Source organism: Pleuronectes platessa, chromosome 1, assembly GCF_947347685.1.
Source record: "Pleuronectes platessa chromosome 1, fPlePla1.1, whole genome shotgun sequence".
NCBI lineage: Eukaryota > Metazoa > Chordata > Actinopteri > Pleuronectiformes > Pleuronectidae > Pleuronectes > Pleuronectes platessa.
This window is the reverse complement of record NC_070626.1, coordinates 29,416,944-29,438,844: the sequence shown is the minus strand read 5'-3', so window position 1 is coordinate 29,438,844 and position 21,901 is coordinate 29,416,944. Positions and strand designations below refer to the sequence as shown.

The window sequence follows — 21,901 nt, the reverse complement described above, 5'->3', positions numbered from 1 at the left end:
ACAGCAGTGGTGTCAGGAATCAGTCGGGTTCAGTCCCAGACTAAGGGAGCTGTTGTTGTTGTCTTGTTTGTTTGAGGAAGTAAACAACACGTTTCCTGGTGTTAAACACGAGGAGCATCGAGCTCCGAGGTCCGAGGAGTTAAAGACGTTCAACAACCTCCCAGCTCCCGAGTTACAACATGAATAATTGATTTGTCGCTTCAGTTCTACATCACATCAAGTCGTTGGTGTCCTTCACTTTCAGATTCCACCCGAATACAAACTAATCTCTGCAGGACGTGATGAAGTTACACAGTGAAAACCATTAATCAGCGTTTAGCCCAGTTAGAGATCAGAACAGCCCATTGAATGATAAGAGGATGTCCTTCAGCTGGTTTCATCTACGGCTCCAGAGCAAAACACCTCTGATCCCAAAGTCTGAGGAGAGAATACACAACAGGTAAGTTCTCACTCAGATCAAAGGTTCGATGTCAAAGGAAACGTTTCCTCTGTCTCCAGGTGAAACGGCCACTGGGGGGGGGGGGGGGGGTTGAAATATCCAATCTGTAGAATAAGAGTCTTTAATGCTTTCAGTGGAGAAGGTTGTTTTTCTTTACCGACTGGAACAGAAGGAATAAAAGAATCAGGAACATAGAAAACAACCGGACTGAAACCAGAGCTACCAGCAGCTCGTTATTATTCAAGGTGGTCATTTTATTTTTATTGTAGTTTATTTACAGGATTATGCACAAGATACAGAAAAGATCAAATTTGGTGCAGGGCAGGATCAGGCCCGAAGGAAGAAACCATTAAATTGTGGGATCTGGTAAAAACTGGCAAATTCCAAATATGTCCTTCAGCTGAGAACGACTTTCTTGACCAATCATCACACCGACTGCACAATAGATGACACACAACCTTAACAGACGAGTGTGTGGCTCTACCACCATAAATCAAATTATCAACATCACCTGGACGTGATGAAGGTTCTTTTAAAAAGTCAGGAACATGAACTTTTTCTACTTTGAACTGAAGTGTGTGTAGAATATTAACATCTTTGTGTATCCGATAGCTTCACGTTGTGTTTTATACAGTTATAGTTCAGGCTTGTATCACAACTGCACTGTGCTAACACACATCGAGAAGAAAACTGTGTTATAAATAGTTAAATGTGTATTTGTGTGCGTTGCTGTGTCAAACTCTGCACCTCAGATGTTTGTTTACATCCAGAATGAATCTCACAACATCCTGAGGACCAAAAGGTTACACAAGCAGAGAGTTGAGGATTCTTCCTTCGCCAGCAGACTTCAGTGAGAGGACATCTTAACGATGCTAATGTGTGTGAGCAGAGGATGAATATTCAAACTGCAGATTTGAAGATCTGGAACTTTGGAATCAGAAGAGTTCAGTGTTGAATCTTCCTCCGAGGCCGAACCCCTGCAGGAGCCACCAGTGTTTGTGTGCAGCCCTCGGGCGCCTGCGTTTGTGTAACAGAACAAATCCAGTGAAATGTGTGTTGCCCTATTACACACGTGACTGAACCTGCAGCGTGGCCACATGGACCAGGACTGATGTTCAGCTGCCACCTGCTGGATACCAGCATGCTGTACAGGTAGAGCTGTTCTTTTAACTGGTTTCAGAGCTGCTAACTTACTGGAGGCACTGGCTCGTCTAGAATAAACTATCAGTAACTTTGTGGATAAACTATGCTTTTCAGAATTTGTCATATAATGGAAGATGTAAAACAGTATTTGACAGATTGTTGAATATGTGATTAAAAAAAAATGAGTCACCCTTGGAAACCTTTTGAATTCATCACAATTTTTTTTAATCTTGAATCTTGATTTTATTGCCAAAGCATTAAACTGAATCTTTACAATCAAGTCTGATTAACGAGGTCATAATTGTGGCAATCACAGTTACACATTTCTAAATAAGTCGGTTGCCTTTATAATAGCTTATGTAAAAACACAATTAACTGGTCTCGTCCCTTTCCCTCTGAACTGTGACAAACCAGCTGGGACGATGCAGATATATCTGATGAACTGGGACCATTGATGATGTAAGAACACCAAAACAAAATCCAACCCCTTGCAAATGTGCTCGAGTCAATAGATTCCTTAACAGCTGGACACTAGAGAAGCAGTTTGGTTCAAGTCTCTCACAGTAGATACCAGTGAATGAGAGAGTTTGTGTCTGAAGCTTGAATGTTGAGGTTATGAGAGTAAAACCAAAGTTTATTTGAAGACAGATATCGAGCTGGACTCCCCCTGGTGCGCCTCACGAGGGAAGAGACGATAACACAGCTGTAGGGCTTCAACATGTCTCCTGGAGAATCTCAGTGGTTGTGTATCTGTGCTCGTGCTGAGGAGGACGAGCTGCGTAGACACATGATGTTCACCATCGCTCTGACAAGCTCCTCTGGTCCAACACTGAGTCTGTGCACAGGAAAAGAGAGAAGACAGATTCTTCAGAGGGAGATACCGACATCAAACACAAACACGGGTCCTTTAAGGTTAAAGTTAAGGATGGAGGATCTCCGCTGCTAAATAAGCGCATGTGTGACCAGGAACTAAAACAGAATTGGATTTCTGGTTCAGCTCAGGTCGAACCGCAGCAGCTCAGAGATCAAGAACATGTGAGCAGCAGGTGAAGGTCCACACTGAACTGATGGTTGTGAGGTTTCCTGGGTGGTCAACTCCCTGCAGTTACAAAACATGGACAGTGGACATTTGTAATCAGGACCAAAAGGAAACTGCATTTAAAGAAAAGCTACGTGAGCAGTTTCTTGGCCGCTGATCAAAGCTGGACTGAGTTAACTGGGTGGTTAACGACCAAAAGAGCGATTACCTGCTCGGGGGAAGCAGCTAAATGATAAAAAGGGAAACAAATGAATGTTCAGGACATAAAGCAAAGCCTGCACCGCCTCAATGGAAACACCTTCACATGGTTTATCACCAAAGACGAGTATCTGAGCATCTCTGCCATCAAACACACAGGAACACGGTCGTCCTGAATTCAATCTGTGGTTTGTGTTCCACATGGTTCGGCTGCATCACACAGCCACTGACTGCAGCACGGTGTTACATGCACTGATGGATTCACTGTTGTTCAACTCCACAAGGATCTGGGACCATTTACAAAATCACGCTAGCTTTACCATTTTAGGACTCAACTGCTCTGCGCAGAGAAGTTAACTCTGTATTGGGGGTATGTACGTACAGCTCTCATCTTAATAAGGTTTGTAGTCACTCTCTCAGCTGAACAGGCTCCTCACCATCAAACAGTTAAAAGATAATAACCAGTATTGTGCTGAGCTCTGTTTTTAGGCGGATCTGATCAAAAGGAATTAACATCCATTATTGCCCCCGAGTTACAAAGCAAAAAAAAGGAACAAGGAGGGCAGCTGGAAGGATTAGTCAAAACAAAACAGATCCATTGAAGCCTAATTACAAAATAAGAAAAGACTAATTGAGATAATGTTAGAGCCGTGTGCATTTCCAATTGTTGTTAGAAACCAGGCGTTTCCAGTTAGGCAGGAATTATGCTCCCGTTCAGATATGGTATTAAATTCTGAGAAAACAAATCACAAGTGAAATCCTCCAAAACCATCCGAGTCTTTATTACTTCTCCTTTCACAACTTGTGATCGGATTTCACTCCCTCCACTTTATTTGAAAACACTCGCGCACATTATTTCAATGCACCGAGCCCAAAAGATGTTTTAGCCAGTGTGAGTACACAGATGAATCAGTTATGACAGCGCTAGTGAGATAGAGGGTGGAGTGAGGAGCACAAGGCTGAGTGAATCAATGTGCTGTGTGCAGCTGCACTATGGAACAGGATTCTATGTATTTGTGGGGAAAATGAAATCGATACTTGGTGGTCAGAGCTAATAAAGTAGCAGTGGCCACAGACAAAATCAAAGCCCAGGCAGCAGAGACCTTCATACAGATACAAGAATCTGGAAAATGTAGAGAACAGGACAAACTGGAAAGAGTAAAAATGTATTCTTCATAATAAAAAAGAAGCTGTGTGAATTCTTCCTCACCAGCTCTCAGGATGAGTCGGTGGACTTTATTCCATCCATCATGAAGATAAAACATTGTGCACCGTGTTCAGAGGCTCGAACACATCGGTGAGGCTGGGAAGGAAAAGAGTAGAACACAGAAAAGAGAACGGTGAGTAAAGAAATGACAGGAAACCATTTAACAGTTGCACAGTTTTCTCTGTCCGGTGGGGGGGGGGGGGGGGGGGGGGGGGGGTGACTCAGATGGCCCCTGTGCACAGTGGGTGTCTCCACAGGTTGTCAGGACGGGTCGGCTGTGCCACTGCAATCAGCAACCCGCCTAATGGTGCAACTCATCACTGTCACACCCCCAGCGGCTCGAAAACACATAACAGGACTTTGATTCAGAAAGTCTATGGTTTCAGTTTGTGCTGCCGGTTGGACCGTGGGTGAAAAAGAGAGATTTGGTCAACGTCCAGGGTTCCTTATGAAGTGGCCTTATACAAATAAACCAGGTATGAATATGTTAATTGAACTGATTTGTCTAAAAAGACAAGCAGCTGTGCTGAAAATGCAAATTACAGTCTAATTTCCACAATTTTGCACAAAGAAATGAGATATATTAATGTTTTAAATATGGTGACACATCGTTCGTCAAATGGATGAAAAACAAACTTTAGGACTGAAGCTAACAACAAGCTGGTTCATGCACACATCACATGCACTCGTCTCTTTCATCTGAATAGAAATATGATTGTTCTTGTAAAAGGAAATAAAGTATATCAACCGTTACTTTAAAAAAGACATCTGAGACACAGACCTGGACAAGGAGTCGTCCTCAGTAAACTGACAGATTTCCTTCCACTTGAAGACGGAGACTTAAGGGAAACAGGGAGAGAAACAACAAGGCAGCTTTATTACAGATTCATAACAGAAACAAAAGGATCAGTGTAATTTGGCAATATTGGTTTCAGTATAAAAGAGATTTATAGAGATTCTTATATTATATAATTGTGTTAAAAGGAACGAGTCGAGAAATAAGACCTGAACAGAAAACGAGTTCAGATATTGAACTGTTTGTAAAACACAGTTCAGTAATTTGATACGAGGCAGTGGGAGACAATTTCAATCCATTTTAATAAACTGGTGATTTAATAAGCACAACGCAGAACTACCAGAAACGTCATCAGTCAATCTGTAAATAACAGCTGATTTCAAACCTTCCACTCTAAACTTCGCCTCGATCACAAATAGAGAAAACTTTAAATGGTGTGTAAGTTGTGTAACACAGAGGAGTGGGTGTGGGTCAGATGGCCCCTGTGCACAGCGGGTGTCCTCAGGTTGGATTCGGGCCGGGGGGTCGATGCCACTGCAGCGGACACCCCGGCTGATTAGTGCCACTCATCACCCTCACGCCCACCGACCCCCTGTTACACACACACAGCAACACAACACAAACAACACAAGCGTGTTTCCTTTGTGTTTACCTTGTGTCCGCGTGCAGCTTTAACCACCATGATGATCCCAGTCTCTCATCTCACTCACATTTGAGTGTCTCGTGACGGTTAGCATCACCTGCGACATTAGCATAAAAAACAAGCATGTTAGCCACGTGCATGTTCACAAACTGAGCCTTATCCCGGTTCAAAGGGTCCAATTTAAACCGGGTTAAAAGAGGTAATGGAAACGGACGCGTGTTAAAACAACTAACACGTTATATTTGTTCAGCAAATCTCCACAAAAGAAGAATAGCAGGTTTAAGCTAACCAGGCTAATGTTGACTCACTGTTAGCCGGTTAGCTATGCTAGCATCTTACTTCCGCTACTCAGTTAAAAACAGGATATTCTAATAAAAACTAAATTCATCACACGAAGTACAAACTAAGAAAAACAACGTCAAAGTATTAGTTTTAGAATCGTCACCATTTTTAACGCAGTTTCTTTTAGTTTCTTGTTCTTCATGTTCATAGTTTCCTCTCGAGTTCTTCTCCTCCAGTTTGAACATGGGCATCGATAGAAGCTTGTCGGTGATTGGCTCAAACTGCAGCATACTCGACGTTCTTTGGACACTTGTATGTTTCTCCCACCAATCACAAGTTGTGTGGCTGTCACGTGAACAGAGTCGCTTCAAAGTGATAGTTAAAAATACAACTAATACTAATACTATAACTACTATTATAACTACTCCTACTACAACTTCTACTAATACTAATACTTATACAGCTACTTATAATAAAATGGCACCACCTTTAATAACTTAACAATAGGGCAGCATAAACCATAGACTGTAAATAATAGTTAAAACTAATTGTATCTGGTGAACAACACAGAACTATATTGTTAATTTATTTATAAATACTGTATTATGATACTTTCCTCAATTAATTCTGTTATGGTCTGTATACATTTTGTGGGTGTATCCCTTTTATAGGCAGTGTTGCTTATAATAAATATAATAAAACGAATACATGTTTATGTGATGTATAATACACATTAAATAATATATCCTAAAATAACATAATATAGTAAAAAACATGGTTTTATAACACGTCCATGGTTCAAAAGCCAGTATTCCTCGGCTGAGATAGTTAATTACTTTCAAGGTTTTTCCAGAATATAAAAAAGCAAATACTAATACATCAGAAAATAGATTATTAATTTCAGTTAATGCAGATCATACAATCTGCTTTTTGTACATGATCCTCCTCCAACCATCTCATCTCAGTGTGTCATGTGTCTTCAACATAACCTGGAAGTTGTTTTATGAAGTTTTAATTCAAATCCTTCACTCCTGCAAGTGTAACATTCTTCTTGAAATTCTTTAACCTACTGAACTTGATATTAAAAGAAAAGTACTTCACTTATTTTACACTGTTTTATAATGTAATCCTCCTCCCAAGCACAACATCTGCGTTTCCTTTATTGCGTCTGATGTCGAAGGCGTTTGAGTAAAAGAACGAGGTGCAGACACGAGTGAGCCGAAAGTTGCATTGAAATGCAAATGCAATTTTTATATTAAAAGATAGCAAAGGGATAATTCACTATATCACACAACACAGCTTGTTAGTACTGTCATGGAAATACATATACAGTCTTTTCATATTTACACATCAAGTGACAACCAAACAGAAATCATAAATACCTCTTTTTGTTAACTTTACAACAGCTATACGCGACCAGTATTTCATAAGAATAAAAAGAGCACTATTAAATAACTGGTACCTTCCCTATCATTTACAAGGCTTGGAAACACAGTGGTTAAAATAATCCAGCAAAAAAAAACAACGAAACAAAATAATGTTCTTCTCCAGTGAGTAAAATTAATACAAGTCTAGAAACGCTCATGAAATCCCTTTGTACAAAAGACTATACAACTTAAAAGCGATATCTCCCAACAGAAATGTTTTTTTCTTGTATCGGCGCGATAAAATCTGTACAGTTGTAGCATTCCTGCAGCGGAGGTGGAGGGATAGTGAGCCGGGATGATCCGTCCCCGGGTTGCTGTGATGCTCTGGAGGCCGTCAACCCAGCGTCAGGAGACCGTGGTCAAGTAGCTGCCAAGACCCTCAGACCCCCTTTCATTGGCCTCAGTGCTTCGTCTAGCAGCAAATCAGCAAGTTGCTGAGCTTGGAGCAGATACTTCAAAAAAATACGCGGTCCTATCAAGTCTAACTGGTATATTTGTCAATATAACAATATAGTATTTACTCGTACCATATCTCAACGACAGACAGAATTGTACTCTAAAAGTCAAAGCAATGCATAATATCTTTACTCGTATTAAATTCTTTTTTTTCAGTAAGTTGTCAGTGATATATTTCTAAAAACTACAACCCTCACTGTCTGATGGGGTCAGACATGCACAGTGTTCTAAGTTACCCATTTGTTATATACTGCACCGTGGCCGGTGCTGCGCGTGCACCTTCACACGCGTTACGTTTAAAAGTTGATGGTTCAACAAAAAACTCAAAAATTGCGAAAAAAATGTTCTCGTTTGCCTCCAACAGAGTTCGTTCAGGCAGATACTTGTGGTTGTGAACACTGAGGGTTTGAAGGATTCACTTCTGAAACATCCGCTACTAAGGGGAAACTGGATTTTCTGTGATCATGTTCCAGGAGCAGGGATATTAAACTTGTGATGCAAATATCACAAATATGGGGGGGGCGAATGGCATCTGCATCCACCAAGGAGATTGTGTTTTCATCTGCTTTTGTGTGTTTATTTGTTGGATTACACAAAAAACTTAATTTATATTTGTGACATTTTCTGGAGGGATACTTAAGGAAATTTTTTGTTTATTAAGCAGATCCAGTGTCTCAACATTAATATTAATGAAGACACAGATCTATGACTGTGTGCACGTTCCAACAGATCTGAGGACAGATGACAGGAGCCATGAATAAGTTTTGCATGTCATGGAGAACACTGAAAAAAGGAAATTGTTTATCAACTTAAAAAACAACCGATTAAATAATTTCTGTTTTTTCAAATTTAAGCCATAAAATTCCGTTCCCTCTAATTCCTAAATTTGAATTTAAACTTAATTCTTTCCTTTTGTGTGTGATCAGTTAAAAGTTACTCTTGGTCCAAAAAGTAAATTTTGTCAGTGCTGAACTGAAGAGGCATTTTTTAGATGCAGTAAAATTAAATTTTAAAATTAAATTCTTCTTAATCTAAATCTTAAGAGCTTCAAAATTGTAAAAATAAGTGCTCGTAGATTTTCATCTGTCTGGACAGCAAACCCCCCGGGGACATGTACCTGATAACATCTTTGTGAATACAACCACGACTATCTGCACGGCTGAGTAGAAGCAAGTGGGAACATGTGTTTTTTTTCTTCCCGTGATGTCGATGACCAAGTAAAATAAAACAGAAAAATGTAATGTACATTTTAAAAACCTCTGAGGAAAAAAATAAATATACAGCTGAAGGAGGAAAAGGAACGAAATGTTTGGCACTTAGGCTGTTACTTCATCGCGGCTTCCTCAGCTTTGCCCCGAGGACACACAACGGTTGAACCACAACTTACAAAAAAAAAAAAAATGAAACTGTTTAAACACAAAAAGGCTCCTTTCAGTTTTTTTTGCAGGGGATGAAAAGACTTCTGCAACAAGTCTTGAGAATCGGCTACAGCGAGTCCTTGCTTGACCCTTCGGAGGGGGGGGGGGGGTGGGAATAAAGAAATCAGAAGCAGATGTCGTCACTGAGGTCGTGCACCGCTGAGGGCAAAGGGAACCATCTGTAATCAAGACACATTTCCACGGAAGTGTAAATGCAGGGAGAGACGCACGGGGACTCTTTGAAGTCCCACCCTTTGGCACTGTCATAAATACAACTCTTGAATAACCAGGTCCTGCAGCACAAAAAAAAGTTCAAACACAAACAACTCCCACCGTTTTTCTCTGGAAGTCAGCAAACCCACTCTACAAGTACAAAAACGTTCATAAATAAAGGTTCATCCAGACGGGAGTGGTATTAGAGAGCATCGGGGGGGGCGGGAGGGGGGGGGGGGGGGCTCTGTCCATAAAGAGGAGGAAAGTTCATAACGCTCCGTGTCTCCGCTCACTTCCTCCCCAGAGTTATTTGCTTTCTTATTCCAGCATGCTCATTAGTTTATGATGTTGCCTGAAGGCAGTAGCACTGAGGGCACTGTCGAAGGACTGTACTGTGTGTGTGTGTGTGTGTGTGTGTCTCTGTGTGTGTGTGTGCACAAGTAGGACGGAGCCCCATTTTCAGAGACAGGAGTTGTGTTGATAGAAGCTTATTTGTGTTGAAACCAGGCTCATCTGTACCGTTACTCTCCATATCCAGCTGTGTTTGTACCTATTTACCTTATAAATACACATGTGTGTGTGTGTGTGTGTGTGTGTGTGTTGGATGACAGATAAAGCACAGAGGACAGGAGGGGGGGGGGGGGGGGCTCCCTCACACTTCACTCTCGGTGGAGGGCTTGCGCGTGGAGCTCCAGCCGGTGTCGGGCAGGCTGTGCTGGGCGTGGCGCTGCGGGGTGATGGCTGAAGGAGTCAGGGTGGTGATGGAGGAGCATTCGGACGCCTCCTCCTGGAGGAGCTGCTCCGTCTCGCCGTCGTCCAGCGAGGCGCTGCTGGTCTGCAGGGACACGGTGTCGGTGCGCATGCAGGTGTGCAGGCCGCCTCGGGACGGCTTGATCTGTTTGAGGTCGTCCCAGTAAAGCTCGTCGTGGGACAGGAGACACACGCCCTCCACGATGCGGATCTTCTCCTTGGTGTAGCCTCCGTCCACTCCCCCCTGGACGAGGACACAGGATCAGATTAGTCACAGTGACGTCAGCAGGTTAAAGGAAAAATCCACCTCCAGGTTCAAGCTGGTCAATTTAACACGTCAGAGGAATCCATTTGTTTCAGTGAAGTCATTATGGAAAAGTCCCCAGGTTGTGAAAGAAGACAAAGTCACTCCTTGGTTTCTATGCCTCTTACTTCCTTCCCTTCCTTCCTTCCTCCTTGACAGACTTACTTCCTTATTAATCACTACTTGACTTGCTTCCTTCCTTATTTCCCGACTTCATTACTTAAGTCTTTACTTCCTTTCTTCCTTCTTTCTCGACTTACTTCCTTTCTTATTTACTTCCTTCCCTCCTTCCTGACTTCCTTACTAATTTACTTCCTTTGTTACTTCCATATTTACTTCAGTCTTTACTTCCTTCTTTCTCGACTTACTTCCTTTCTTATTTACTTCCTTCCTGACTTCCTTACTAATTTACTTCCTTTCTTCCTTCCATATTTACTTAAGTCTTTACTTCCTTTCTTCCTTCTTTCTCGACTTACTTCCTTTCTTATTTACTTCCTTCCTTCCTGACTTAATTACTACTTTACTTCCTTTCTTCCTTCTTTCCTTACCTACTTATTACCCAACTTACTTACTTTCTTCCTTCCATATTTACTTCAGTCTTTACTTCCTTCCTTCCTTCCTTCCTTCCTCCCTTGCTTCCTTCCTTCCTTATTTCCCGACTTAATTACTTAAGTCTGTACTTCCTTTCTTCCTTCCCGAATTAATTCCTTTCTTATTTACTACCTTCCTTCCTTCCTTCCTGACTTACTTACTACTTTACTTCCTTTCTTCCTTCCTTCCTTCCTCCCTTGCTTGCTTCATTCCTTACTTCCTCACTTTCTGAGTTGCATCCTTCCTTCCTTTCTTAAAATGTTTATTTTAACATCAAAGTTCAGCCGGTTAAAGGTGGATTTTCCCTTTAGGAATCAAACCAGTAACAAACCAGTGCACAACACAGCAGAACAGGAGATCGAACACAACCCATGCACAGCGAGTTGCTTCCTTTTAGTAATGCTTTGCTTTTGCCTGGAGTTAGTTTTTCATTTTCACACTGAGGTGCTTCAACAACCACAAACCAAACCAGCGAGCTCTCAGCCGGAGAAGTCTGGAGTCAAATCCACTCGATGGTTTAACGACACAAAGGATCAAAATTGAGATGCTGTTATTCTCACAGACGAGAGGCACACGGCTTCAGTTCTTTATAAAAACTCACGGAAATGATTCAGTGCGTTCAGTGCACAGGAATAATTTGAACATCGCCCTTTTCGCCTGCTGCGTGAAAACCTCAGTTCCCCTCACATCACTCACTGTCAGGGCGCCTACCTGAGACTGGTTGTTTTCATATTGACGGCTGGTGCAATTGGTTGCAATAAACAGAGAACTGGGAAATTGGATTTGATTTGCAGCTTTGACGGATAAAAAGAAAAATATAATATCCCTCAGCTTAAAATGTACTTTCATCAAACTGCATTTTTCTGGTTTGACCTCAGTCAAAGTTCTGTCCCATATTTACCTTTTATAATATGTTATTTTAATTTGTGAAGAACATCTTGGTTCAGATTTTCAGGTGAGGAAAGAGCCCTTAGTCATTTACGGTTATTTCAAGGCTTCACTAAGGATTATAGATTTACATAATGATGCTGATTATACTTGTAGCAACTTTAATAAAAGCTTGACATACATTTACATCACCGGCCTATTGGAGTCTCAAGTTCACACAAAAACTGAAGTAGTAGTTGAAACACTGACATGCTCCTGATCACAGATCTCAGAAAACTGCACTAACGAGAGGGATTATTAATTTTTAGATTGCACGTTGCATGCAGCAGAAGAAAAGAGGGAAAAAACGTAGAACGTAGAGTCGTTAAAAAAAATAAAACACACAACTGAAAGCACACGGCTCCCACGTGCTGTGCAACTACCTCTCCACGGAACGAGTGGGTCAAAAGGTAAAGGGAGAGAGGGAGTTGTAGGGAGGAGAGAGCTGCAGTGAGGGAGATAGAGGGGGAGGAGACAAGATGTCAACAGGATCAGCATGGGCTCAGTCTGAGATCATTCTGAGAAAACATCATGGATTCAGTTGAAATCCATTGGTCTACTGAGCAGAGAACCTCTGTGGTCCCCCCTGCAGGCTCCAGGATGCACGTTACCTCCTTCTTGTATCTCAGCTGGTTGTAGATCGGAGGTTTCTGCGACGCCTCGATCTTCACCTCCTGCGTGGACGTCCGGTACGACGGGTTACTGTAGGTCAGGTTGCTCACTCCGGGGTCGGCGAACTTTGACTTTTTGTGCCTGTTGATCAGAGTGAAGAGGGATACAGCACATGGGGCTTGGATCTAGAACTGAATGTTCTGGTGTAAGGTGTGGAGCAGGGGACGGACCTGTAGATGATCAGAGCGGCGATGAGGATCAGAATAGCCAGGATGGTCAGAACTCCCCCGATCACGTAGCTGATGTGAAGACCTTCTCCTGCACCAGGGGACATTAGAGGATCAGTGCAAATCCAATGGAAGACACACTTGTACTGAGGAGAACTACTGGTTTGTGTGGACTGACCATGAGGAGCCGTCACCACGTTGCTCGTGCAGCCTTCCATGTTCAGGTTCTTGTCAGTGCAGCTGCACAAATAAGACAGAAACCCAGTTTGAGGAAAATACAAAACAGTACAAGTGATGGGACTATAGTTAAAACGAGGAGAAGACCATTGTATTGTTTCCACGAGGACATTTCTCTGTGAGACCTTGGGGAAGAGTGTGTACAGATTTGAAGTATTCGGCTAAAAACTTTCTTGTGTTTCCTGAAAATCAACTAATAACCTCTAAGAGCATCTTTCCTGTTAGAACCCATTCAAACACACGTACTTGACGGGGACTGGTCCTCTGTGTGGAGTGTCTGTGGGAGCGTTGGGGATCCTGTTGGGGACAGGAGTGCTGCTGGTTCCTCTGGTGGGAGACGTGGGGATGTAACCTGAAACTGATGAACACGAGCGGATCAGAGTGAGCTGGGACAAAAGAGAAACACTGTGATTGTTTCTTATACACAGAGAACAAACACAAACACTACACAAAGTGTTGACTCACTGGTGGAGCAGGGTTTCCCATCCGGCTCGTCGGGGCAGGCGCACACAAACGTGCTGGTCTTGGCGAAGCAGAGGTGAGTGCAGCCGCCGTTATTCACTCCACAGAGGTTGGTACCTGGACGAGAGGAGAGGGATCTTTCAAACTTTCTGAATTAATGAGAACTTTAGGTTTCAGCTCTGAAATGCTGGAAAACAACATCTGACCTTTTTAAACAATTCAAGGAGGCTCCACCTCTAGTTACATTGTTTATTCATTCATAAAATAAAGCCTCTATTATAATTATTGTAAGACGAATAACTACAAACAAACTTAGTCAGGCATATTTTCGTTTTGATTTTGCTGAGTCAGCACAAAGAAATACTGATCTGAGCATCTTTTAATGGTGAAGTTTTAGGCGTTTTTTATGAAAATATTATTGTAAGAATCATTTGTACTAATGTAAAAAGAAAACTGATGAATCCCAAAGCAAGACAACGCCCGTGTGTAACTCTACATCTAAATTATTTATTATAACTGGGATTGTTTTTAGGGCCCGAGCACTGACAGTGGGAGGCCCTATTGAAATTGTAAGGATTACTATTATTCTTATAATTATTCAGGCAAATTAATTGGCTTTAACATGCTCAAATATGAAAAAAATTTGCAGAAAGTTAGAAAGTGGTGAAAATGTACGTATTCTGGAGGAATTTTCAATGGGCGTCACAAAATGGCTCAACGGTGCCCCCTGTCAGAGCATTAAAATATTTTTTAATTATAAACGATATGGAAATTAGGAAAACTTGGGTGGGTCCAATATCCTTCTGGAGGTGTCTGAATAAAAGCCTCCTTACCCGTCTGCCTGTGAGGCGACACCACTATGATGTCCATGAGGCCCTCCACGTTGGGCAGCACGGTCTCCTTGTTACGGCCCGTGTGCTTGTCCACCCGCTGGATGGACTTGGTCTGCCAGTCCGTCCAGTAGATCCAGCGGTCTTGCTGCGAGAGTCGGGAGAAAGGGGTTAGAGGGGAGGACACCGGCTTCAACTGGGGAGACGAGGGAGAAGAAGAGAGGAGGGGAAGAACACAGACAAGGAGCCGGGGGATGGTGGAAGAGAGGGAAGGGAGAGGGAGGGGAGGAGGAAGAAGAAAAATGAGGATCAGAGTGGAAGAAGAAGGAGAAATGGTTAAGTCGAATGAGTTCAGCATGAGGACGGAGAGACGACCAGTGAGAGACAACCAGTGAGAGACAACCAGTGAGAGACAACCAGTGGGCGTAAGAGAGCAAGGTGAGTGGAGGAAGGCGGGTCAGCCCAGTGATTGACAGCTGATGGTGAGGAGGGGCGAGGAGGGGGGGGGGGGGTACCTGCGTGAGGGCGAACGGGTGGGACACCGGGCTGACGAGGATCTGGCGCAGTTTCCCGTTTAGGTCCGAGCTCTCGATCCGGTCCAGGTGAGCGTCCACCCAGAAGATCCTGCAGGAAACACCAGCTACACATTTAGCTTGCTAGCATACTAACAGTTAACATGCTAACATGCTAACATTTCATGTTAGCATAGCGACACCTCAGCAGGAGGATTATATCATTAAAACTTTCATATTATCTAGGACTATGCCTCTGTCTGACCTGCGGGTGTCGTAGTCCAGCGTGAGGCCGTTGGGCCAGCCCAGGTCCGTGTTGATCAGAACCTTCCGGTCGGAGCCGTCCAGATGTGATCGCTCAATCTTCGCGATGTGACCCCAGTCGGTCCAGAACAGGAACCTGCACAGACAGAACCGGTCAGGACACTTTCTATTGTAAACACCTAACACACTCAAAACTCAGAGCCCGTCTTACCCTTTGCTGGGGAACACTGCGATGGCTCTGGGTTCGTCCAGACTGTTGTTGACCAGGACTTTGCGACTGGTCCCGTCCAGCCGGGCCACCTCGATGGTGTTGCGCCCAGTGTCGGTCCAGTACATGTTCCTGGACACCCAGTCTACGGCCAGCCCATCTGTGGTTTTTAGGCCCTGGCTGATCACCGTCTCCATCCCACTGCCGTCTAGATTGGATCGCCTTAGGAAAGGATTGACGTTACATCATCATGTCGATTTCAACGTTTATAAAAGGAAATGATTTCTCAAAGTTGTATTAACAGAAGTTGTTTGTTACCTTATAACATCCAGGGTGACATCGGTGTAGTAAAGTTTCCCGTCCACGCTGTCGTAGTCCAGCGAGATCACGTTGTGCAGCTCCGGCACCGGGACGTGCACGTCCGTGTGGTCGTCGGTGTCCAGGGAGATCCTGCGCACGCTGACCCGGTTGGAGAAAACCAGGAACGTCTCCGGGGAGTCGTCACATGACCTGTCGTCTCCCTTGAGCAAGATGCCGGTGGGACAGGCGCAGGAAGTGCCGTTGGGACGAGGAAGGCAGAGGTGGGTGCAGCCGCCGTTCCTCTGGCCACACTTATTAAAACCCAGTGGCCTCTCCCTGTCCACGGCCTGGATGTCCATCAGGCCTGGCAGGTTGGCTTGCACCGTGATGGTATTGGCCCCGGTGCTCTTGTCAGCTCTCTGGATGCTGCGGCTCTGCCAGTCTGTCCAGTAGATGTGGGGCCCCAGCAGGGTCAGGCCGTACGGGTGCTGGACCGGAGTCACAAGGGTGTGGCGGTTCTGCCCGTTCAGGTCGGACGCCTCGATGCGCTGGAGACAAGCAGAGAGATGATTATAACCAGGACTCCATGAGGGCTGATGCATTAACCTTTCAGACATTTACCCCTGAAAACGCTCCAACTTCTATTTCTGCAGAAACTTAAGCTCATTTCTCAGGATCAAGAACCTTTTCATTCACAGGACTTTTTATTTTCCAAATAGTTTGATTATTCTGTCACGTGTTCTCCTCATTATGTTGTTTGAAGCACTTTAGAACAAAGCTTTCTCAGATATTAATACTATTTTATACAGTCCTCTAAAACAAAGACACCTGCGTTTTTTTTGGATCTTTTACAATTTGTAATTTGAGAGTTCACACGGGCTCCACAAGGAGGCGCTGCTGACCTCAGTGTGAGCGTCGGCCCACAGCAGCTGTGAGCCAGCCATGTCGATGGCCAGGCCGTTGGGCCAGCCCAGGTTGTTACTGATGAGAACCACGCGGTCGGTTCCGTCCATCGCCGAACGCTCCAGCTTGGCGTTCTCCCCCCAGTCTGTCCAATACATGTACCTGGAGGAGAGAGAGAGAGAGAGAGAGAGAGAGAGAGAGAGAGAGAGAGAGAGAGAGAGAGAGAGAGAGAGAGAGAGAGAGAGAGAGAGAGAGGGAGAGAGAGAGAGGGAGAGAGAGAGAGAGAACACAGATGTCAAAGGTCAGATTGTGGGGAGACTGAAAACAGAAGATACGATCACAACCTCCCTTGAGCACCAGGAAAACAAATGAGCCTGTTTCCCAATTGGCTCAACTAAAGATCACCAGCCTCCTCAACTTGTTTACATCTCTGACTTATTAATAAAAAAATAAAAACCGAGCTGCAGCCGCCTCACCCCATCTCGTGGTAGAGCGCGATGGCTCGGGGACTGTCCAGGTTCTGCCACACGAGAACTCTCCTCATGGAGCCGTCCAGGTTGGCGACCTCAATGCGGTTGGTCCCCGTGTCCGTCCAGTAGATCTTCCTGCCGCGAGCGTCCACCGCGAGGCCGTCGGTGGTCACCAGCCCTGCAGAAAGACGGGGGTAAAGACGGGGTTAGGACACCACGGGGGGGGGAGTTGGACAGCAGGACGCAGGTAAGCCACGCTCCTCACCTGTAGATATGATGTCCTCGTGTTCTGATCCGTTGATGTAAGCTCTGCTGATCTTCTTCAGTGTGCTGTCGGACCAGTACACCTTCGCTGCAGGGGGCGACACAGTCACATGTAAGTTTCTCCGTCACTTCTGTCTTTTTTAAAAGTTTGAAGAAGACACAACGAACCTTCTTTGGGGTCGACACCGATGGCGATGGTGTTTTTCATGGAGCTGTTAACGGCCAGAACCACATCAGCGTAGTAGGGGATGTCCAGAGAAACCATCCTGATGTCTGTCCTCCGCGCAAAGATCAGGAAGCTGCTCATTCCTGCACACACACAGACACACACACACACACACACATCAGCAGACATCACACAATCTTCCTGTCAGAACACAAAGGAAGCTGACATGCTTTTAAATTCCTGTGAGACAAAGGTTTTGACATCAGTCCTCAGAACTCTTTGCAGTTTTTCTCTTTTTATCTACAGACTTATAAAGTTACGTTTCTTTTGTTTGAGTATAATGTTGCATTGAAGGTCACAGAGGATATACACTTTTAAGCCCTCGTCTCTTTGCATTCTGGGTAATTACCACCGTGACAAGTTACACTGCTGCACCTACAAGCAACAGCTGGATTTACAGCCACGTTTCTGCAAGTTAACAAGTTCAATTAAGACTCTGAGACCTTAATGAATGTAAACGAGGGAATATCAGAGTCCCAGAATTACTTACACTTCCCCATAATTGATTATACGGTGAAGGAGTTGAGTTGAGAATGAGTCTCCAAAGGCCACATGGGCGTTAACATAATTAAAACCATTGAAGATCTTGTTCTGATTGGTTAGATGAGTTCATGTCGGGAGCGAAACCTACGAACCAAATCTCTAAATTTGATTAAATTGTTTGGAGCATCTGTTTAATATGATTCCTGAGCATATTTATAATGTGTATCCTCAGTGGACACTGCTCTGATTAGCCTCTATTGTAAATGTCTTTTTTAAATGCAGACAGAGGTAGTTTCATACCTGACGTGCAGGTCTTTCCATCCGGCTGCAGGTTGATCCCGGTGGGACAGGCGCAGCTGGAGGCTTTGGGAGCAGGAGCCAGGAGACAGAGGTGGCTGCAGCCTCCATTACTCACTGCACAGGGGTTGTGTACTACAGAGACACACAAACACACTCAGCTCATCCACCATCCTGCTTTCTAGGTCAAGCACAGAGGAGACTGGAGGCAAAACAAATAAGAGAGAAAACGCACAACATATCCAGATCTGGACAGTGAAAGGCTTCATAGAACACAGGAAAGCCCCCCCCCCCCGCGTGTCACTGAGGTTTCAGTTTGGTATGAGCCCCTGAGGATATCTGTCCTCCCAGCCCACGATCTGGGTTCAGTTTACCAGTAATCCCCCCCCCCCCCCCCCCCCAGTGTCACCAGAGACACTGGATCTGAGGTAACTCGAGGCGGCAAAAGTCAGATTAGCAGAAGGAGAAATCGTTTTTTCTTTTTCAAACTTCTTCTTTGTAACGAGAGACGACAAATCCAGGAGGGAACACGTGACATGTGGCCGGTGACAGATTCTCCATTTGAACACTTCATCTCTGGACTGCAGCACATTGGTTTGGAAATGAATTAATGACAACGAGAGAGAGTTTGAAGGGGTTTAAATTCATTCTGGATTATTCTGGATGATTCAAAGTCTTCTTCTGATGTCATTTAGAGCCAGGAGCAATTATCGAGGGCTTTAAATTATTGTTTCATTGATTTCGGATCCAAAAGAGTTGACGAGATAAGGTGACTGCTGTGAACATGTATGCTTAACGTGCACACACACACACACACACACACACACACACACACACACACACACACACACACACACACACACACACACACACACACACACACACACACACACACACACACACACACACACACACACACACACACACACACACACACACAGACCTGTCTCGCGGTGCCGGTGGAACATGTGAATATCCATGAGGTTCTCCAGGTTCTCAGCCAGCGTCTGCCGTCCCAGCCCGGTGAGCTTGTCGGCGCTCTGGATGCTCTTGGACTGCCAGTCTGTCCAGTACAGCTTGTCCTTGTGCACAGTCAGGCCGAAGGGGTGAGGCAGCTGAGTGCCAATCAGAACCTGCACGCAACAACCACAGAAGAAGAAGTCAGGTTAAGATAAGATAAGATAAGGGCATAATAATAATAATTCAAAAAGCAGCCTTCACCTGTCGGTCAGAACCATCAAAGTTTCCAAACTCGATGGTTTTCATGCCAGCGTCGGCCCAGTACAGGCGTTGGGTCTCGTAGTCGATGGCGAGCCCATTGGGCCACGTCAGGTTGGACGAGATGATGACCACGCGATTGGAGGCGTCCATTCCTGCGCGCTCGATCTTCGGGTTGGCCCCCCAGTCTGTCCAGTACATGAAGCTGTGGAGAAGACATATGAAGAAATGATGAGACGACTGTGTGAAGTTCAGGTTCATCAATTTTTTTTTTTTAACTGTTTCACGTCTCACCCTCCGATCGGGTCGACGACAATGTCCCTGGGCCGGTCCAGGTTCTCCCAGATCAGGACGGTGCGCATGCTCCCATCGCCGTTCGATACCTCGATCCGATCTGTACCTGAGAATCCAAAGACACATGACTTGTTAGAATCCTGTTTCCTCTGTCATCAACACGCCCACTGGCTTGCTGTGAAGTTTCCAGACACTTAACTGAGGGGCTGCATGGAAAAGTTCCAGCAAATGTCCGGAGCTACTGACTCAGACATTTGCGTTGTCTCTCATTCAGCCCCTCAGGAAAATGTCCAGACCTCAGTGGATGTCTGAAAGCAGCTTGTGTCAGAACGTGTGATAATGAGGCTGCTTACCAGCATCGGTCCAGTAGAGCTTGTTGGTCACCCAGTCAATCGCCAGACCTGCTGGACTCTCCAGACTGGTGTCGACCACCACCTGGAAAAACAAAAAGCAGAAAGAGAAGGTGATGTAAAGAAGCTTTGTAAAACCTGAATCCTTGAAGCTGTGAGATGTGAGAGATCCTCCAGAATGAGGTTGTAGTTTCCCATCCCCCCCAGTTGATGGCAGTATTGTATAAGGTTAAACCTGCTGTATTCCTTCTGTTAACGTGGGCACAGAAAGGATGTGATGTCAGTGTGCGGTTCGGTCACAGGTTCGATGCCACTGACCTCTTGCTTGGAGCCGTTCCACAGCGCTCTGTTGATAGAGTCCGTGGTGACGTCCGTCCAGTAGATGAAGCCGTCCTTGGCGTCCCAGTCGAGCGCCACGGCGTTGCGCACGTCGGCCAGAGGGATGACGTCGTCGGACATGTCCTCGGTGTCGAAGCTGATTCGTCGGATGTCCGTCCTTCGGGCAAAAAGCAGGAACTTGTCAAGACCTGATTAAAGACCAAAGGTCTTCTGTCAGTCTTCTAGGTTTAACAGGTGGGTCAAGAGTGAACACAGCAAAACAGCACTAAAACACACACACACACACACAAACGCACACATCAACACACAACAGCCCTTTAAGAGGGAATCAAACCATCATTACTCCCCCCCTTTAACATAATTATCTTGAATGATAGTAAAAAGTAGATTTGTTTATAAGTAAAGGGTCCAAAATGTCACATAACTTTAATTCAAGCAGTGTAACTGGCTATAATGAGAAAAACTAAAATATAAGTACTTGAATACTTTTAGTTCAGCATATGTTTAACTGCACTGGACCATAGCATGTAATGTGTTTGGTTTTATTTTACGACCAGCACCTCAACTACCAGGATCTTCAGGAAGTTTAAATCCAAAACTTTACGGTCATCTATTCAGGATTATAATTTCCTTTAAAGTTTTACAATTTTCCTGGAATTTATTGATTCCATGTGAGTATTAATACAACATCTGGAGCTCAAACATATTTCTGAGGGCTGTATCTACACTAACAACTCATATACAACATAGTGAACTGTATCTTAAAGCATTTTATAGATAAATAAATAAAATACAATCATTCACGTATTACATAAATGTTGGGGGGGGGGGGGGGGGGGTACTCACCATCAGCACAGCTGAGGTGGTCGACCTTCTTGAAGCCGGTGGGACAGGCGCAGGTGAAGGTCATGTTGCTGGGGAGACACAGGTGACTGCAGCCTCCGTTGTTGGTGCCACATCGGTTCCAGCCCCCTGCAGGAGAGACAGACACACAACCAGCTCAGTGTGAGTTCATCTGTTATACAAACTTTTACATCACACAGCAAATAAACTGAATCTTCACACAAGTTTTTTTTTTTAACGTCATTGTTTTAATGGTTTTGCTCATCATTCATGTTTTCTATGATGGTATTTTGATCATTTATGTCATTGTTGAAATTTGAGACTGTGGTGATTCTTTACACAGATTTTTATATTCATCAATGTCTCAAATAAAAAATTGTGTGAAACTTAACATTCTTAAAAACCAAACACTTTTAAGTCCCCAATGCAACAAGCAGTCTTTATGTATGTTATTGTTTTTGTTTTTTAACTTTCTGAGTCCACTTCTTCTGTTGCTTATTGTCAAAATCATAATATGAGGGTATCAATATAACAATGAAAATAAAATGTGGTTTATAAAAAGCTAAATTTTCCTTTAAACTGGAAAAATAAGTATTTTGTTTGTTTTCAGGAACTTTTTGGGTACTTTTGGAAATGTGCAAATTCCCTTTGAGTTGATATTTGTTCATAAATGAAAAACTTCATTGTTTGTTTACTTCTATTTGTGCACTAATTAACTACGGGTGTCCT

At 44.1% G+C, this 21,901-nt stretch overlaps 1 protein-coding gene, 1 long non-coding RNA gene and 2 other non-coding genes across 4 annotated transcripts in view; all 4 read right to left on the bottom strand.

The window, feature by feature from the left end:
• Positions 1-1,783: 1,783 nt before the first annotated feature.
• LOC128441214 (uncharacterized) lies at positions 1,784-6,031 on the bottom strand. The gene is made up of 5 exons (XR_008338745.1): positions 5,911-6,031; positions 5,475-5,562; positions 4,808-4,865; positions 4,030-4,122; positions 1,784-2,417 (listed from the first exon to the last, which is right to left on the bottom strand). It is a non-coding gene; the product is annotated as an uncharacterized LOC128441214 (long non-coding RNA).
• On the bottom strand, positions 4,242-4,354 carry LOC128445996 (small nucleolar RNA SNORD67). Its single transcript, XR_008339537.1, has one exon. It is a non-coding gene; the product is annotated as a small nucleolar RNA SNORD67 (small nucleolar RNA).
• On the bottom strand, positions 5,288-5,402 carry LOC128445989 (small nucleolar RNA SNORD67). Its single transcript, XR_008339536.1, has one exon. It is a non-coding gene; the product is annotated as a small nucleolar RNA SNORD67 (small nucleolar RNA).
• Positions 6,032-9,913: 3,882 nt separating the features above from the next.
• The window catches only part of lrp4 (low density lipoprotein receptor-related protein 4), a 99,358-nt gene continuing 87,370 nt past the window's right edge, over positions 9,914-21,901 (bottom strand). The window contains exons 16-37 of the mRNA XM_053423752.1: positions 21,176-21,301; positions 20,309-20,517; positions 19,994-20,075; positions 19,641-19,746; positions 19,350-19,551; positions 19,072-19,261; positions 18,132-18,263; positions 17,291-17,431; positions 17,124-17,210; positions 16,865-17,036; positions 16,388-16,550; positions 15,504-16,033; positions 15,189-15,407; positions 14,979-15,113; positions 14,717-14,825; positions 14,205-14,349; positions 13,375-13,488; positions 13,156-13,267; positions 12,851-12,912; positions 12,676-12,763; positions 12,445-12,586; positions 9,914-10,255 (exon numbers count right to left, since the gene is read on the bottom strand). Coding sequence (XP_053279727.1) covers positions 9,914-10,255; positions 12,445-12,586; positions 12,676-12,763; positions 12,851-12,912; positions 13,156-13,267; positions 13,375-13,488; positions 14,205-14,349; positions 14,717-14,825; positions 14,979-15,113; positions 15,189-15,407; positions 15,504-16,033; positions 16,388-16,550; positions 16,865-17,036; positions 17,124-17,210; positions 17,291-17,431; positions 18,132-18,263; positions 19,072-19,261; positions 19,350-19,551; positions 19,641-19,746; positions 19,994-20,075; positions 20,309-20,517; positions 21,176-21,301 — 3,608 coding nt within the window. The remainder of the gene's footprint in view (positions 10,256-12,444; positions 12,587-12,675; positions 12,764-12,850; positions 12,913-13,155; positions 13,268-13,374; positions 13,489-14,204; positions 14,350-14,716; positions 14,826-14,978; positions 15,114-15,188; positions 15,408-15,503; positions 16,034-16,387; positions 16,551-16,864; positions 17,037-17,123; positions 17,211-17,290; positions 17,432-18,131; positions 18,264-19,071; positions 19,262-19,349; positions 19,552-19,640; positions 19,747-19,993; positions 20,076-20,308; positions 20,518-21,175; positions 21,302-21,901) is intronic.